General features: G+C 39.7%; 1 protein-coding gene across 1 annotated transcript in view; it reads right to left on the minus strand.

The window, feature by feature from the left end:
• Positions 1 to 19824, minus strand: part of SLC30A9 (solute carrier family 30 member 9) — a 588622-nt gene that overhangs the window by 167822 nt on the left and 400976 nt on the right. The window contains exon 13 of the mRNA XM_053704010.1: positions 13763 to 13834. Coding sequence (XP_053559985.1) covers positions 13763 to 13834 — 72 coding nt within the window. The remainder of the gene's footprint in view (positions 1 to 13762; positions 13835 to 19824) is intronic.

A 19824-nucleotide genomic window follows, 5' to 3' on the forward strand; every position in this document is an offset into this window, starting at 1 on the left:
TAGAAACTGCTCCCTCCACCTTAGGGACCGTCTGCCATAAGTCCCGTGTAGTGGCGTCTATTGGAAACATTTTTCTAAATATAGGGGGTGGAGAAAAGGGCACACAGGGTCTATCCCACTCCTTGCTAATAATTTCTGTAAGCCTTTTAGGTATAGGAAAAAAGTCAGTACACACCGGCACCGCATAGTATCTATCCAGCCTACACAATTTCTCTGGAATTGCAACTGTGTTACAGTCATTCAGAGCAGCTAATACCTCCCCAAGCAATACACGGAGGTTCTCAAGCTTAAATTTAAAATTAGAAATCTCTGAATCAGGTTTCCCCGAGTCAGAGATGTCACCCACAGACTGAAGCTCTCCGTCCTCATGTTCTGCATACTGTGACGCAGTATCAGACATGGCTCTAACAGCATTTGCGCGCTCTGTATCTCTCCTAACCCCAGAGCTATCGCGCTTGCCTCATAATTCAGGCAATCTAGATAATACCTCTGACAGGGTATTATTCATGATTGCAGCCATGTCCTGCAAGGTAATCGCTATGGGCGTCCCTGATATAATTGGCGCCATATTAGCGTGCGTCCCCTGAGCGGGAGGCCGAAGGGTCTGACACGTGGGGAGAGTTAGTCGGCATAACTTCCCCCTCGACAGAACCCTCTGGTGATAATTCTTTTATAGATAAAGACTGATCTTTACTGTTTAAGGTGAAATCAATACATTTAGTACACATTCTCCTATGGGGCTCCACCATGGCTTTCAAACATAATGAACAAGTAGGTTCCTCTGTGTCAGACATGTTTAAACAGACTAGCAATGAGACTAGCAAGCTTGGAAAACACTTTAAAACAAGTTTACAAGCAATATAAAAAACTTTACTGCGCCTTTAAGAAACACAAATTTTCCCAAATTTTGAAATAAGAGTAAAAAAATGCAGTTACACTAACGAAATTTTTACAGTGTATGTAATAAGTTAGCAGAGCATTGCACCCACTTGCAAATGGATGATTAACCCCTTAATACCAAAAACGGAATAACAAATGACAAAAACGTTTTTTAAACAGTCACAACTGCTACAGCTCTACTGTGGCTTTTTACCTCCCTCAATACGACTTTTGAAGCCTTTTGAGCCCTTCAGAGAAGTCCTGGATCATGCAGGAAGAAGCTGGATGTCTGTGTCTGTAATTTTTGCTGTGCAAAAAACCGCTAAAAACATCATTTATGTAAGAACTTACCTGATAAATTCATTTCTTTCATATTAGCAAGAGTCCATGAGCTAGTGACGTATGGGATATACATTCCTACCAGGAGGGGCAAAGTTTCCCAAACCTCAAAATGCCTATAAATACACCCCTCACCACACCCACAAATCAGTTTAACGAATAGCCAAGAAGTGGGGTGATAAGAAAAAAGTGTGAAGCATAAATATAAGGAATTGGAATAATTGTGCTTTATACAAAAAATCATAACCACCACAAAAAAAGGGTGGGCCTCATGGACTCTTGCTAATATGATAGAAATGAATTTATCAGGTAAGTTCTTACATAAATTATGTTTTCTTTCATGTAATTAGCAAGAGTCCATGAGCTAGTGACGTATGGGATAATGACTACCCAAGATGTGGATCTTCCACGCAAGAGTCACTAGAGAGGGAGGGATAAAATAAAGACAGCCAATTCCGCTGAAAAAAATCCACACCCAAAAATAAAGTTTAAATCTTATAAAGAAAAAAACTGAAAATATAAGCAGAAGATTCAAACTGAAACAGCTGCCTGAAGTACTTTTCTACCAAAGACAGCTTCAGAAGAAGAAAACACATCAAAATGGTAGAATTTAGTAAAAGTATGCAAAGAAGACCAAGTTGCTGCTTTGCAAATCTGATCAACCGAAGCTTCATTCCTAAACGCCCAGGAAGTAGAAACTGACCTAGTAGAATGAGCTGTAATCCTTTGAGGCGGAGTTCTACCCGACTCGACATAAGCATGATGAATTAAAGATTTCAACCCAGATGCCAAAGAAATGTCAGAGGCCTTCTGACCTTTCCTAGAACCGGAAAAGATAACAAATAGACTAGAAGTCTTTCAGAAATTCTTAGTAGCTTCAACATAATATTTCAAAGCTCTAACTACATCCAAAGAATGCAATGATTTCTTCTTAGAATTCTTAGGATTAGGACATAATGAAGGAACCACAATTTCTCTACTAATGTTGTTGGAATTCACAACCTTAGGTAAAAATTTAAAAGAAGTTCGCAACACCGCCTTATCCTGGTGAACAATCAGAAAAGGAGACTCACAAGAAAGAGCAGATAATTCAGAAACTCTTCTGGTAGAAGAGATGGCCAAAAGGAACAAAACTTTCCAAGAAAGTAATTTAATGTCCAATGAATGCATAGGTTCAAACGGAGGAGCTTGAAGAGCCCCCAGAACCAAATTCAAACTCCAAGGAGGAGAAATTGACTTAATGACAGGTTTTATACGAACCAAAGCTTGTACAAAACAATGACTATCAGGAAGATTAGCAATCTTTCTGTGAAAAAGACCAGAAAGAGCAAAGATTTGACCTTTCAAGGAACTTGCAGACAAACCTTTATCCAAACCATCCTGAAGAAACTAATATTCTCGGAATTCTAAAAGAATGCCAGGAAAAATGATGAGAAAGACACCAAGAAATATAAGTCTTCCAGACTCTATAATATATCTCCCTAGATACAGATTTACGAGCCTGTAACATAGTATTAATCACAGAGTCAGAGAAACCTCTTTGACTAAGAATCAAGCGTTCAATCTCCATACCTTTAAATTTAAGGATTTGAGATCCTGATGGAAAAAAGGACCTTGCGACAGAAGGTCTGGCCTTAACGGAAGAGTCCACGGTTGGCAAGAGGCCATCCGGACAAGATCCGCATACCAAAACCTGTGAGGCCATGCTGGAGCTACTAGCAGAACAAACGAGCATTCCTTCAGAATCTTGGAGATTACTCTTGGAAGAAGAACTAGAGGAGGAAAGATATAGGCAGGATGATACTTCCAAGGAAGTGACAATGCATCCACTGCTTCCGCTTGAGGATCCCTGGATCTGGACAGATACCTGGGAAGTTTCTTGTTTAGATGAGAGGCCATCAGATCTATTTCTGGAAGTCCCCACCTTTGAACAATCTGAAGAAATACCTCTGGGTGAAGAGACCATTCGCCCGGATGTAACGTTTGGCGACTGAGATAATCCGCTTCCCAATTGTCTATACCTGGGATATGAACCGCAGAAACTAGACAGGAGCTGGATTCCGCCCATACCAGAATTCGAGATACTTCTTTCATAGCCAGAGGACTGTGAGTCCCTCCTTGATGATTGATGTATGCCACAGTTGTGACATTGTCTGTCTGAAAACAAATGAACGATTCTCTCTTTAGAAGAGGCCAAAACTGAAGAGCTCTGAAAATTGCACGGAGTTCCAAAACATTGATCGGTAATCTCACCTCCTGAGATTCCCAAACCCCTTGTGCTGTCAAAGACCCCCACACAGCTCCCCAACCTGTAAGACTTGCATCTGTTGAAATTACAGTCCAGGTCGGAAGAACAAAAGAAGCCCCCTGAACTAAACGATGGTGATCTGTCCACCACGTCAGAGAGTGTCGTACAATCGCTTTTAAAGATATTAATTGAGATATCTTTGTGTAATCCCTGCACCACTGGTTCAGCATACAGAGCTGAAGAGGTCACATGTGAAAACGAGCAAAGGGGATCGCGTCCGATGCAGCAGTCATAAGACCTAGAATTTCCATGCATAAGGCTACCGAAGGGAATGATTGTGACTGAAGGTTTCGACAAGCTGATATCAATTTTAGACGTCTCTTGTCTGTCAAAGATAGAGTCATGGACACTGAATCTATCTGGAAACCTAAAAAGGTTACCTGTGTCTGAGGAATCAATGAACTTTTTGGTAAATTGATCCTCCAACCATGATGTTGAAGAAACAACACAAGTCGATTCGTATGAGATTCTGCTAAATGTGAAGACTGAGCAAGTACCAAGATATCGTCCAAATAAGGAAATACCACAATACCCTGTTCTCTGATTACAGACAGAAGGGCACCGAGAACCTTTGTAAAAATTCTTGGAGCAGTAGCTAGGCCAAACGGCAGAGCCACAAACTGGTAATGCTTGTCTAGGAAAGAGAATCTCAGAAACTGATAGTGATCTGGATGAATCGGAATATGCAGATATGCATCCTGTAAATCTATTGTAGACATATAATGCCCTTGCTGAACAAAAGGCAGGATAGTCCTTATAGTTACCATTTTGAATGTTGGTATCCTTACATAACGATTCAATATTTTTAGATCCAGAACTGGTCTGAAGGAATTCTCCTTCTTTGGTACAATGAAGAGATTTGAATAAAATCCCAGTCCCTGTTCCAGAACTGGAACTGGCATAATTACTCCAGCCAACTCTAGATCTGAAACACATTTCAGAAATGCTTGAGCCTTCGCTGGGTTTACTGGGACACGGGAAAGAAAAAATCTCTTTGCAGGAGGCCTTATCTTGAAGCCAATTCTGTACCCTTCTGAAACAATGTTCTGAATCCAAAGATTGTGAACGGAATTGATCCAAATTTGTTTGAAAAAACGTAATCTGCCCCCTACCAGCTGAGCTGGAATGAGGGCCGCACCTTCATGTGGACTTAGAAGCTGGCTTTGATTTTCTAAAAGGCTTGGATTTATTCCAGACTGGAGATGGTTTCCAAACTGATACCGCTCCTGAGGATGAAGGATCAGGCTTTTGTTCCTTGTTGTGACGAAAGGAACGAAAACGATTATTAGACCTAAATTTACCTTTAGATTTTTTCTCCTGTGGTAAAAAAGTTCCTTTCCCTCCAGTAACAGTTGAGATAATAGAATCCAACTGAGAACCAAACAATTTATTACCCTGGAAAGAAAGGGAAAGCAGAGTAGACTTAGAAGACATATCAGCATTCCAAGTTTTAAGCCATAAAGCTCTTCTAGCTAAAATAGCTAGAGACATATACCTGACATCAACTCTAATGATATCAAAGATGGCATCACAAATAAAATTATTAGCATGTTGAAGAAGAATAATAATGCTATGAGAATTATGATCTGTTACTTGTTGCGCTAAAGCTTCTAACCAAAAAGTTGAAGCTGCAGCAACATCCGCTAAAGATATAGCAGGTCTAAGAAGATTACCTGAACACAAGTAAGCTTTTCTTAGAAAGGATTCAATTTTCCTATCTAAAGGATCCTTAAAGGAAGTACCATCTGCCGTAGGAATAGTAGTACGCTTAGCAAGAGTAGAGACAGCCCCATCAGCCTTAGGGATTTTGTCCCAAAACTCTAATCTGTCAGATGGCACAGGATATAATTGCTTAAAACGTTCAGAAGGAGTAAATGAATTACCGAAATTATCCCATTCCCTGGAAATTACTTCAGAAATAGCACCAGGGACAGGAAAAACTTCTGGAATAACTACAGGAGATTTAGAAACCTTATCTAAACGTTTAGATTTAGTATCAAGAGGACCAGAATCCTCAATTTCTAATGCAATTAGGACTTCTTTAAGTAAAGAACGAATAAATTCCATTTTAAATAAATATGAAGATTTATCAGCATCAACCTCAGACAGAATCCTCTGAACCAGAAGAACCATTATCAGAATCAGAATGATGATGTTCATTTAAAAATTCATCTGAAAAATGAGAAGTTTTAAAATACTTTTTACGTTTACTAGAAGGAGGAATAACAGACATAGCCTTCTTAATGGATTTAGAAACAAAATCTCTTATGTTATCAGGAACACTCTGAGTATTAGATGTTGACGGAACAGCAACAGGTAATGTAACAGTACTAAAGGAAATATTATGTCATGACAAACAGTACAAACAGCTGGAGGAACAGATACCATAAGTTTACAGCAGATACACTTAGCTTTGGTAGCTCCAGCACCAGGCAGCGATTTTCCAGAAGTATCTTCTGACTCAGTTTCAACGTGGGACATCTTGCAATATGTAATAGAAAAAACAACATATAAAGCAAAATTGATCAAATTCCTTAAATGACAGTTTCAGGAATGGGAAAAAATGCCAGTGAACAAGCTTCTAGCAACCAGAAGCAATAAATAATGAGACTTAAATAATGTGGAGACAATAGTGACGCCCATATTTTTTTAGCGCCAAAAATGACGCCCACATTATTTGGCGCCTAAATGCTTTTGGCGCCAAAAATGACGCCACATCCGGAACGCCGACACTTTTGGCGCAAAAGAACGTCAAAAAATGATGCAACTTCCGGCGACACGTATGACGCCGGAAACAGAAAAAAAATTTTGCGCCAAAAAAGTCCGCGCCAAGAAGGACGCAATAAAATTAATCATTTTCAGCCCCCGCGAGCCTAACAGCCCACAGGGAAAAAGTAAAATTTTAAGGTAAGAAAAAAAAAAATGATTTATTCATATGCATTATCCCAAATATGAAACTGACTGTCTGAAATAAGGAGTGTTGAACATCCTGAGTCAAGGCAAATAAATGTTTGAATACATATATTTAGAACTTTATAAAAAAGTGCCCAACCATAGCTTAGAGTGTCAAAGAAAATAAGACTTACTTACCCCAGGACACTCATCTACATGTTGTAGAAAGCCAAACCAGTACTGAAACAAAAATCAGCAGAGGTAATGGTATATATATATAAGAGTATATCGTCGATCTGAAAAGGGAGGTAAGAGATGAATCTCTACGACCGATAACAGAGAACCTATGAAATAGACCCCGTAGAAGGAGATCATTGAATTCAAATAGGCAATACTCTCCTCACATCCCTCTGACATTCACTGCACGCTGAGAGGAAAACCGGGCTCCAACCTGCTGCGGAGCGCATATCAACGTAGAATCTAGCACAAACTTCACCACCTCCATAGGAGGCAAAGTTTGTAAAACTGATTTGTGGGTGTGGTGAGGGGTGTATTTATAGGCATTTTGAGGTTTGGGAAACTTTGCCCCTCCTGGTAGGAATGTATATCCCATACGTCACTAGCTCATGGACTCTTGCTAATTACATGAAAGAAATAGGCCCCTCCCACTCATATTACAACAGTGGGAAGCCTCAGGGAACTGTTTCTAGGCAAAATTCAAGCCAGCCATGTGGAAAAAACTAGGCCCCAATAAGTTTTATCACCAAACATATGTAAAAAACGATTAAACATGCCAGCAAACGTTTTAAAATACACTTTTATAAGAGTATGTATCTCTATTAAGAAGCCTGATACCAGTCGCTATCACTGCATTTAAGGCTTTACTTACATTACTTCGGTATCAGCAGCATTTTCTAGCAAATTCCATCCCTAGAAAAATATTTTAACTGCACATACCTTATTACAGGAAAACCTGCACGCTATTCCCCCTCTGAAGTTACCTCACTCCTCAGAATATGTGAGAACAGCAAAGGATCTTAGTTACTTCTGCTAAGATCATAGAAAACGCAGGCAGAGTCTTCTTCTAAAATACTGCCTGAGATAAACAGTACACTCCGGTACCATTTAAAAATAACAAACTTTTGATTGAAGAAATAAACTAAGTATAAAACACCACAGTCCTCTTACGACCTCCATCTTAGTTGAGAGTTGCAAGAGAATGACTGGATATGGCAGTGAGGGGAGGAGCTATATAGCAGCTCTGCTGTGGGTGATCCTCTTGCAACTTCCTGTTGGGAAGGAGAATATCCCACAAGTAATGGATGATCCGTGGACTGGATACACTTAATAAGAGAAATATTCCTAATCTAATATCCCCTTTAAAAAAAAAAAGCCACCCTAAAACAAAACCCTAATCTAAACTAAAATACCAACAGCTCTTTTACCTCTAAAAAAGTCCCCCCTAAGAGTAAATCACCAACACCCACCAAAATAAAAAAAACTAACTAAAAAAACCTAGATTGCACCTAAAGGGCATTTGTATGGGCATTGCCCTTAAAAGGGCAAGCAGCTTTTTTTCAAGCCCAAAAAAACCCTAATCTAAAAAAATAACCACCCTAAAAATTTAAATAAAAAAGCCTAAAACTAAGTCCCAAATAGGTACTCACTGTTCCTGAAGTCCGCCAGAGGTCTTCTTCCAGCCGGATCGATCATCTTCTATCTTCATCCAGAGCGAAAGCAGAGCAAAGCTGAGGTGCGGAGCTGGCTTTCCCGATGCACGGATCCTCAGCAGCGATCCACAACGGCGACGTGGAGGCTCCACTTCGTGCGATCGTTAGCCGCACTGAAGATTGAATGCAAGGTACCCCATATTTATTGGGGTACCTTGCATTCCTATTGGCTGAAATTTCGAAATCAGACAATAGGATGAGAGCTACTGAAATCTTATTGGCAGTTACGCACGCATCATCGCAGTGAGCTCCAACTCTCAACTGTATGGAGGGAGCTCCTGAAGCTTCAGGCATCTGCCGCATATGGAGCCAGAGCGCGATCGGTGCTCTGCCTCCATATGAGGCCAGATGCCTGACCGCTACAAACGGTGACACACACAGTGTAACTGTAACGATCTTCTGCTGGCGCCGGCGGGAGGTGTGGGCAGGTGGTGGGTGGGAGGCTAAGCAGGGAAGGGGAGGCAGTGGGAGTGCCCTAATTAAAAAAAAAGGACAGGGGGAGAGAGAGCAAAAGAGAGGGGAGAGAGGGGGGAGAAAGAGCAAAAGAGAGGGGAGAGAGAGAAGAGAGCAAAAGAGAGGGAAGAGAGCAAAAGAGAGGGAAGAGAGCAAAAGAGAGGGAAGAGAGCAAAAGAGAGGGAAGAGAGCAAAAGAGAGGGAAGAGGGCAAAAGAGAGGGAAGAGGGAGAGAGAGCGAGCAAAAGAAAGGGGGAGCGAGAGAGAGCAAAAGAGAGGGGGAGCGAGAGAGAGCAAAAGAGAGGGGGAGCGAGAGAGCAAAAGAGAGGGGAGCGAGAGAGAGCAAAAGAGAGGGGGAGAGAGAGAGCAAAAGAGAGGGGGAGAGAGAGAGAGCAAAAGAGAGGGGGAGAAAGAGAGCAAAAGAGATGGGGAGAGAGCAAGAGAGATGGGGGAGAGAGAGAGCAAGAGATGGGGGGGAGAGAGAGCAAAAGGGGGGAGAGAGAGAGCAAAAGGGGGGAGAGAGAGAGCAAAAGGGGGGAGAGAGAGAGCAAAAGGGGGGAGAGAGAGAGCAAAAGGGGGGAGAGAGAGAGAGCAAAAGGGGGGAGAGAGAGAGCAAAAGGGGGGAGAGAGAGAGCAAAAGAGGGGAGAGAGAGAGAGCAAAAGAGGAGAGAGAGAGCAAAAGAGGGGAGAGAGAGAGCAAAAGAGGGGAGAGAGAGAGAGCAAAAGAGGGGAGAGAGAGAGAGCAAAAGAGGGGAGAGAGAGAGAGCAAAAGAGGGGAGAGAGAGAGAGCAAAAGAGGGGGGAGAGAGAGAGCAAAAGAGGGGAGAGAGAGAGAGCAAAAGAGGGGAGAGAGAGAGAGCAAAAGAGGGGAGAGAGAGAGAGCAAAAGAGGGGAGAGAGAGAGAGCAAAAGAGGGGAGAGAGAGAGAGCAAAAGAGGGGAGAGAGAGAGAGCAAAAGAGGGGAGAGAGAGAGAGCAAAAGAGGGGAGACAGAGAGAGCAAAAGAGGGGAGAGAGAGAGAGCAAAAGAGGGGGGAGAGAGAGAGCAAAAGAGGGGGGAGAGAGAGCAAAAGAGGGGGGAGAGAGAGCAAAAGAGGGGGGAGAGAGAGCAAAAGAGGGGGGAGAGAGAGCAAAAGAGAGGGGGAGAGAGAGCAAAAGAGAGGGGAGAGAGAGAGCAAAAGAGAGGGGAGAGAGAGAGCAAAAGAGAGGCGGGAGAGAGAGCAAAAGAGAGGCGGGGAGAGAGCAAAAGAGAGGGGGGAGAGAGCAAAAGAGAGGGGGAGAGAGAGCAAAAGAGAGGGGGAGAGAGAGCAAAAGAGAGGGGGAGAGAGAGCAAAAGAGGGGAGGGAGAGAGAGCAAAAGAGGGGAGGGAGAGAGAGCAAAAGAGGGGAGGGAGAGAGAGCAAAAGAGGGGAGGGAGAGAGAGCAAAAGAGGGGAGGGAGAGAGAGCAAAAGAGGGGAGGGAGAGAGAGCAAAAGAGAGGGGGGAGAGAGAGCAAAAGAGAGGGGGGAGAGAGAGCAAAAGAGAGGGGGGAGAGAGAGCAAAAGAGAGGGGGGAGAGAGAGCAAAAGAGAGGGAGGAGAGAGAGCAAAAGAGAGGGAGGAGAGAGAGCAAAGGGGTGGTGAAGGAATCCACCTGGATGGATTCTTTTACCACCCTGCGTTTTTCGGAATCCACCTGGATGCAGGGCAAGCAGGGTGGTTCCGTCACCACAATAGACTGCCCTCTGGGCAGGCTTTCCCACTAATAAATATATATATATATATATATATATATATATATATATATATATATATATATATATATATATATATATATATATATATATATATATATGAAAACTGAAACAGAAACAGAGGCGACAACATGGCCTAGTACTGCGGGAACAAACAGCTACAATAGACAGTACTAGGCCATGTTGGCGCCTCTGTTTTTTCTTATTTCAGTTATCTACACCACAGGAAGACCATCCTATGACTGAGAGCTGCCATACCTCCTTTTGATTTACCCGTTTTGGAATCTCTTTTCCAATTTCATTGCTGGACATTGTTTGGTATATATAGTACACGTAGTGTGGTATAAATACTGTTCACATTACCTTTTGTTTATCTTTGTTATCTGTATTCTGGGTATAGGAGGCGCCCCCTAAGGGTGTGGTACATGTTGGTTATTACCACACTGCCACTACTAGTGTGTATATATATGTATATATATATACATACACACACACACACACACACACATATAGAGAGAAGAGCATTTGCAGGAACGAACAACCGGCTCAATACAATTGTTAGCCTGTTCTACGAATGGAGACTCTCCCATTAGCAAAACAATGTATTTTTGGTCAGAAGCTGATTAAATGTCTGCATTTTTCCTTTCAGATCAAGCAGGACTGATGTGTTTCAGTGAGACTACAAGTATAAAACTAAGGAAATAACAGTGTCCCTTCTCATTAACCCCTTAATGACTGAGGACGTGCAGGGTACGTCCTCAGAAAAAAGGCAGTTAATGCCTGAGAACGTACCCTGCACGTCCTCAGTCTGGAAAGCAGCTGGAAGCGATCCTGCTCGCTTCCAGCTGCTTTCCGGTTATTGCAGTGATGCCTCGATATCGAGGCAACCTGCAATAACATTTTTAAGCCATCCGGTGCAGAGAGAGCCACTCTGTGGCCCTCTCTGCACCGGAGATTGTTGGCTTACCGCGTTGGTGGGTGGGAGGCTGGTGGGAGGCGGGTGGTGGCCATCGATGGCCTTGGCGACGTGCAGGAGGGGCGGGATCGTGGGCGTGGGCACGGGGAGGGAGCGGGTGGGAACCGCTACACTACAGAATAAAGTAAAAAAAAAAAAAGCATAAAAAAGGGAATAAAAGTTTTTTATTTATTAATCAATTAAGGTGTTGGGGTTTGTCTGTTAGGGGGGGTGAATCTACACTACAGAATTTCTATTTTTGTTTTAAAAAAACACGTTTTTTTCTTGAAACTGGGTACTGGCAGACAGCTGCCAGTACCCAAGATGGCCCCCAATAATGCAGAGGGGGAGGGTAAGAGAGCTGTTTTGGGGGTGGATCAGGGAGGTTGGGGGCTAAGGGGGGATTCTACAAAGCAGCATATGTAAATATGCTAAAAAAAAAAAAAAAAGAACAAATTAAAAAAACCTTTTATTTTAGTACTGGCAGACTTTCTGCCAGTACTTAAGATGGCGGGGACAATTGTGGGGTGGGGGAGGGAAGGGAGCTGTTTGGGAGGGATCAGGGGGTCTGATGTGTCAGGTGGGAGGCTGATCTCTACACTAAAGCTAAAATTAACCCTGCAAGCTCCCTACAAGCTACCTAATTAACCCCTTCACTGCTAGCCATAATATACGTGTGATGCGCAGCAGCATTTAGCGGCCTTCTAATTACCAAAAAGCAACGCCGAAGTCATATATGTCTGCTATTTCTGAACAAAGGGGATCCCAGAAAAGCATTTACAACCATTTGTGCCATAATTGCATAAGCTGTTTGTAAATAATTTCAGTGAGAAACCTAAAATTGTGAAAAATTTAACGTTTTTTTAAATTTGATCGCATATGGTGGTGAAATGGTGGCATGAAATATACCAAAATGGGCCTAGATCAATACTTGGGGTTGTCTACTACACTACACTAAAGCTAAAATTAACCATACAAGCTCCCTACATGCTCCCTAATTAACCCCTTCACTGCTGGGCATAAAACACGTGTGGTGCGCAGTGGCATTTAGCAGCCTTCTAATTACCAAAAAGCAACGCCAAAGCCATATATGTCTGCTATTTATGAACAAAGGGGATCCCAGAGAAGAATTTACAACCATTTATGCCATAATTGCACAAGTTGTTTGTAAATAATTTCAGTGAGAAACCTAAAGTTTGTGAAAAAATTTGTGAAAAAGTGAACAATTTTTTTTATTTGATTGCATTTGGCGGTGAAATGGTGGCATGAAATATACCAAAATGGGCCTAGATCAATACTTTGGGATGTCTTCTAAAAAAGAATATATACATGTCAATGGATATTCAGGGATTCCTGAAAGATATCAGTGTCCCAATGTAACTAGCACTCATTTTGAAAAAAAGTGGTTTGGAAATAGCAAAGTGCTACTTGTATTTATTGCCCTATAACGTGCAAAAAAAGCAAAGAACATGTAAACATTGGGTATTTCTAAACTCAGAACAAAATTTAGAAACTATTTAGCATGGGATTTTTTTGGTGGTTGTAGATGTGTAACAGATTTTGGGGGTCAAAGTTAGAAAAAGTGTGTTTTTTTCCATTTTTTCCTCATATTTTATAAAAAAAATTAGAGTAAATTATAAGATATGATAAAAATAATGGTATCTTTAGAAAGCCCATTTAATGGCGAGAAAAACGGTATATAATATGTGTGGGTACAGTAAATGAGTAAGAGGAAAATTACAGCTAAACACAAACACCGCAAAAATGTAAAAATAGCCTTGGTCCCAAACGGACAGAAAATGGAAAAGTGCTGCGGTCATTAAGGGGTTAATGTCTTGTGGAGTAAGCAGATATACTGGAAAGCACCATCTTTTAACTGTGAGCATGCACACACCCTGCATGACATCTGTTTGACCCTCATTGCTTATGCTCACAATGACCCCACTGAAAGTTGGGTGCGCCTGTCAGAGCTCACATGCAGCAAGAAAGCCCAGAAAAACCAGCATGCAGTTACAAGTACTTCAGTCTCATAAGTAATACAGCACCATTGTCAGGTTATGTATGAGGGGAGAGGGACTTAGTCCTCTCAATCAATCCACGTATGGAAAAAAGAACAAGGATACTAGTATAAGGAGCCACCTTTAAAGTGGTAAAATGAGAAGTGACTAATTTAGTCCATTACCCAATACGGGTCAGGTGCATCACCTACTATTAGTGAACCTAAATAAAACCAACATAAATATCAAGCAGATTTTTAAAAAGTTGTACAGCCATTTCAACTTTATAAGGTGCACATATATTTTAATTTTATATGGTGCACAAACATTTAAAACCCACTTTATAGTGTCCCCTGCCATATTTCAGTTTGTTTAATGGATTAATCGTGCATACATAGTCTCCAAATTTATGCAGCCAAGTAAATGATTTCTCATGAGCTGAGAGTCACAGGCAAACCTTAAGAGAGACTATAAAGTTACATACCATACTGATAAAAGGATATTCCCTTCACCCGAGCACTCTTTCGAATCTCATTGACAGCAACAAGAAGTGTAGCTAAAACAAATGACAAACATTACAGTTATTGATGTTTTAGTAAAAGCTTCATTTTAATTTCATTTTAGCAAAACAAAAGGCATTTTCAAGAATAAAGTAATATTTTAACCATATGCCGTGAGCCATAAAGTTTCTAAATACTTAAAGGGACAGTATACTGTAAAACTGTTATTCCCTAAAAGGGACATTCCAGACAAAATTGGAATCCACATGGATGCATTTCAGTTTTGAATAGAAGCATGTTTTGTAATGTACATGTATTAGCATAAATGCTTTTAAAAAAAGCTATAGCTGTTTCAAGTGTATTTAAATATGCTCCATGCACCAGCATTTTAAACACAGCACTTGCTCAGAGAGTTTAAAGTAATTACTCAATTTGTTAATTGCCGACATGATACAAAATCCACTAGCGTTCTGAGCAGATACAGTAATTAAAATACTGGTGTACTGAGAATATCTAGCTGTTCTTCACATGCACGAACAGCAAAAAAACATGAAAATAGTGATAACTTTTACTAGAAGCCTTTTTGCCAAAATATGTATATTTTAAATGTTTCTATTCAAAGATGTTATTAATCTATGTGCATTTGAACTATGACTGTAATGTTCCTTTAATTTGTTTACGACTTGTTATACTAGCAGCTAGCCGAAGGTTGCTGACCCCTGTACTAGCTGAAGAGTATAAAATGTATGAAAAATTGCTTTTTTAGGTTTATTTTGTATATGATATGGCTGATTTTGTTCTTTGACACCAAAACCCATCAAAATGGATTGAGCTTGCAAGGAAATCAGATCTCCTTATGTTATCACTATCTGTACACAGAAATGCTTCCTTATCTGATTTCAGTTTGTTTACCAAAACCAGTGTTCTCCACAGAAAGTTTTGCCAGTTGGGTGGCAATATAAGTTAGCCGTGCTGGAGCAGTGTAATATTTTCTTTTATAATATTTTCTGCTATCCAAAGCACAAATTAATTGCATAATTTAATATATTTAATGATAATTTGTGCAATAAAAACATTAACATTTTTAAAATAAGCTTATTATTGACTACAATTTTAGCAGGGTGTTCCGTAAAATCAGCCAAGTGGTGCAGTCGCTAAAAAGGTCCTTAGGAGAACACTGCAAAACCCAATACTTAGAGGGAATAATTGAAAATTAACACTTTATTGCTTATCTCCTCTACCTCCCACTGGGAGTATAATTTCTTCTGCTAGCTATGTTTACACAGTTTTTTTTTTAATATAGCCTATACTTAAAGGGACACTCAAGTCAAAATGAAACTTTCATGATTTAGATATAGCACATAATTTTAAACAACTTTCTAATTTACTTCCATTAACAAAATGTGCAGTCTTTTTCTATTTACACTTTTTGAGTCACCAGCTCCTACTGAGCATGTGCAAGAATTCACAGAATATATACGTATATGCATCTGTGATTGGCTGATGGCTGTCACATGATACAGGGGAAGTGAAAATAGACATAACTTTAAAAATTGTCAGAAACAAACCTACTTCTCATTTGAGGTTCAGACTAAGTTAGATCGCATGGTCTTTATCATGCATTTGTTAATTATGCAAATTGACTATATACTGGTATAGAAACTTAGTATAGTATAGGTAGGGATACAAAAGGCAAAATCAGCTAATCCAAATGCCAATAGAAAGGTAAAGGAGCTATTTGTAAACAATTTAATACATGCCAGCAGGTAAAATGTATCACTAGAAACAAATTAAAGGAGAGAAAAATTTAGGGCAAGTGTCCCTTTAACTTGTTAAACAGCATTAATGACCAAATTAATTAAAACACCTTATTGCACAAAGAATCACAAAGTATGCTAAAATAAATCTCTCAATTTACAATGAGAATCACTTTACATGTATAGCCCTTTTTACATTTAGCTATTTTTTTAGCCAAATTCTAAGAACAACCAGTAATCAGCCTGAGAGTATCCATGGGAATTATACATGCACAAATGTGCTGCCAGCTCTTTCAACAGGCACAATGATCAAAGGGCACAATGATCTAAAGATCTCCACTCAGATGAGATCTAAAATAATCCTCCAGCTCTGCGAAATATTTAACAAGATAATAGAAAACCCAATTTTGCTGTACTTCTCTAAGAGGCATTACCTGCATTTCTGGATGTGAAGAAGAGACAAGTGCAGTGAATATTGCATTGCATGACATAAGAGGGTTTTGCTACATTTACACATTGTGCTTTATATTCTATATTACTTTACACTTCAGTTTGGGTTCTTTCAGGTTATATTACATTTAAGTTTTGCACTCTCTCTTTTGTATTTTAATGCATTTAGACTCTGTATACAGCAGTGTATTTAGGATTGTGATTTTAAAACTTCTTATTATGCTTTGAAAGTTTTTGTGTAATTTTAACAAATTGGCATCATACTTTATATATTTCTGTGAATCTTTCACAAATTAAATTGAACTTTGTATTTGCTCTATGTAACGTAAAAAAGACAGTTTCAGAAAGTAGGAAGGACAGGGGAATTCATAAGGTGTGTTGAATATATCTCACAATTCTCAGATTATCCAAGCATGTTACACCAGCAGGTCTCATTGAATTATCTCGACAGCTGTGTGCAGGTGAAGTTCGGTCAAAATTCACAAAACACTTATTTAACTGACAGAAAATTAATATATACGACACTAGAGGCAAATGCATGTTAAATTGTAATTTATATCAGTATTGGGCGCTCTCCTGTTAACTTTACTCTTCCCATGTGAAATTCTGTATCCCAGAGAGCTTCATTACTGCATTCCAGAGAATATTTATCATCTCTCTGCTACTTCCAGGTTCCACCCTTCTTCTTAGAGAATTCAGTGAGTTAAAAAAAAGAAAATGGAATGAAATCCTTTTCAAAGCCATCTTGTAACAAACACCAGACTCATTTCCAGCACAAAATGTAAATATTGGAAACTGTACAGACTTTACTAACATTTTTGTTTTGACCTGTTTATTCAAGCTAATACATGGTTTATTTGTTCTCTTATGAAATAATTTGTTAAGTGACTTATACACGCTTGTGAGAACTACATGTTTTCAAGCATAGTTATTAAATGGACAGTGTATTCATCTAAAAAGATAAAACATGAAACACTGTTTAAAGAAACAATACAACACAATAAGGAGGGGTTAATGTAAAAATGAACTTACATATTAATTACTTCTAAAAATAATAATGTTTTTAAACTCAGTGGTCATGCAGGGACGTGCTTTGAAACAAACTGAGCAAGTATGAAGAGCTGATGCCTTCAATACCCAATCAGATCCCATATTCAAATTCAAAGTGGAAATTCACACAAAGCAATGCAACGTGTATGCTAGGGAAAAAATATAATATTTTTATTCATTAACTATGTAGTTTTACTAAATTCCCCCTGGAATTTGACAATTTTATCTTCTACACTTGCAGACTAGGCGCGGTGGTAGGGTGAACTCAGTTTAGGATATTGAAGTAAGGACTGTTTAATTATATCATCTATCATCCATCTATCATAAATTCATATTTTTATGATTGTGAGTCTGGGAGAATATCACGTTTGGGATTATATTTCCTTCCAAATGACCCCTACATTCAAGAGCTTTGCTCCATTCCATACTTCCAGCAATACCCTACTATACTCAGTTATACATATGGCCAAGTAGAGGGAAAAAGCTAGAAATATAGGAAATAAAAGCCAAATTGGGTCAATTGAAGTGCAAAACCATTCCTGACAATGGTGGGGTTTGTGGTCTCTCACCATTATGAAATAAATTAATTTATCAGGTCAGCAAAAAATTATGCTTTGTTTCATAATATTGTGAGAATCCAAGAGACCATCACATGTGAGATCCAATACCCAGGCAGTGAAGTTCACAAGACCATTATTAAATAGGGCAAGAAAATACAGGTAGGCAGGCAAGTTATTGATTAGGCACAATTCCCTGCAGCACTATCCTGTCGAAGGCCACCTCGGCAGAGGCATAAAAATTAAAATGGTGGAATTTTAGAGACAGAAGGAAGATCAAGTTTCCACCTTCCATATATGACCATGAGAAGCATCATTATGAAAGGCCCTAGAAGTTTCTCCTTGATGAAGGATGTAAACCACGGCTGTGAATGAAACCAGATGAACAGTTCCTGTCTTTGAATTGGCCAAATCTAAAGAGCCTTGAAGATAGCACAAAATGTAACCTTGCCTCCTGAAAAGACTAAACCCTTTGCACCCTCAAAGACTAATCAGTCCACCCACCCCTCCCACCCAGAAATATGGTGTCTGTAATGATTGCTGTCCAGATTGGTTGACAAAATGAAATCGCCTGAACAATGGAGTGGTGATTCTGCCACCAATACAGGGACCACCCTGTTAGCTGACCCTCTCACACAGATCCATTGTGACCTCCATTCCACTGCGGCAGAAGAGACAGCTGCAGAGTTCTAAGATGAAGCCAAGAGAAAGGGATTGCATCTCAACCAGCAACCATTTAACCCACTACTCCCATCCTTTATGATAAAATAGGATTTACCTTGGGTGACTGGAACCAAGCTTGCAGGAGGATGCAATAAGTATGAATTAAAGGAACAGGTTGAGGTCATCACCAGATGGGCAGAACCAAGCATAAACACTTAAGGATTATCCAGAAGAATAACAGTTGGTAACCGATTATGCTTGCCAACTGAGAGGCAAACCAGAGGAACCTAAAGGGACAGTACACTGTAAAATTGTTTTTCCATAAATGTATTTTAAATGACTTGTTATACCAACTGCAGAGTATAAAATATTTGAGAAATTGCATTTTCGGGTTTATTTGTGTATCTGAAGTAGCTGGTTTTGTGCTTTGAAACCACAGCCTATTACAATGGGTTGAGCTTCAGGTAATATCAGATCTCATTATGTTATCACTTTCATGTACACAGACTTGCTTCCTTATCTTATATTTGTCTGGAACACCAAAGCTCAATACATAGAGAGAACAATGGAAAATTATCATTTTATTACTTAACTATCATGCCCCCACTGAGGGTGTAATCTCTTCTGCTGGCTGTGTTTACTTAGGCTTGTCAATAGCATATATGCCAGTATCAAAACTTTCAGTATAGGTTGGGAAACCACAAGCTAAATCAGCTATTTCAAATGCTGAAATATGAGTAAAGGAGCTACTTGCAACCAATTTAATACACTCTAGCAGGTAAAAAGGATCATTGGGAATAATTTAAAGGGGAGAAAGTTTTTTGGGTGAACTGTCCCTTTAACATGGTCTATGTGAAACAGGATATGCAAATAAACAATATGGCGAATAAGAGGGCGCTAAAAAGCTGGGTATACTTAACACACCTAATTGGTTAAGATTATATCAAAAGTAAGAATACATCAAAGACGGTAAATTTTATATCAATCATTTACTAGTGGGAATAATCCCTATTTAGTGCAATACATAAATTCATAAAACAATGTATGAAAACAATTTTAGACACATAAAATATTGACACGATATCTTTAACTTATATTTTTTGGAATACCACCCTGATAAAAAATATATATTGTAATAAGCGCTTAAAAATAAAATTGATTAAATGCTTAAATCCTTAAAATCAATTTAATTTATTCCAGAATGTAATGGACAGTCTCTGTGGTCCTTATTAGATCTTCAACAGAAGAAATCCCTTGTTGGTTGTATGGTATATTACATACGAGACTTGTCTCCGTGATTAAAATCAATATACTGGGTAAAAAACGACAAATTGTTTCTTATTTAGGATACTTTGTATCTTTGCTTAGTTATATATATAGCTTTAACTCACAGATAGTTGCAGCGGCTGTATCCAAATGTCGCTGTAATATCTCTAAGAAGCTGTGGTCCTTTATCACAACACGCTCCTTGCGTGTGGGCCGCTTTGTGTGCTGCAGCTCCTAATCTCTGGCACAGGATTCACCACTCCCTCCGTGGGGAGGTGACCGGCTAAGGTACGCCGCTCCCTG

Source organism: Bombina bombina, chromosome 2, assembly GCF_027579735.1.
Source record: "Bombina bombina isolate aBomBom1 chromosome 2, aBomBom1.pri, whole genome shotgun sequence".
Lineage (NCBI taxonomy): Eukaryota > Metazoa > Chordata > Amphibia > Anura > Bombinatoridae > Bombina > Bombina bombina.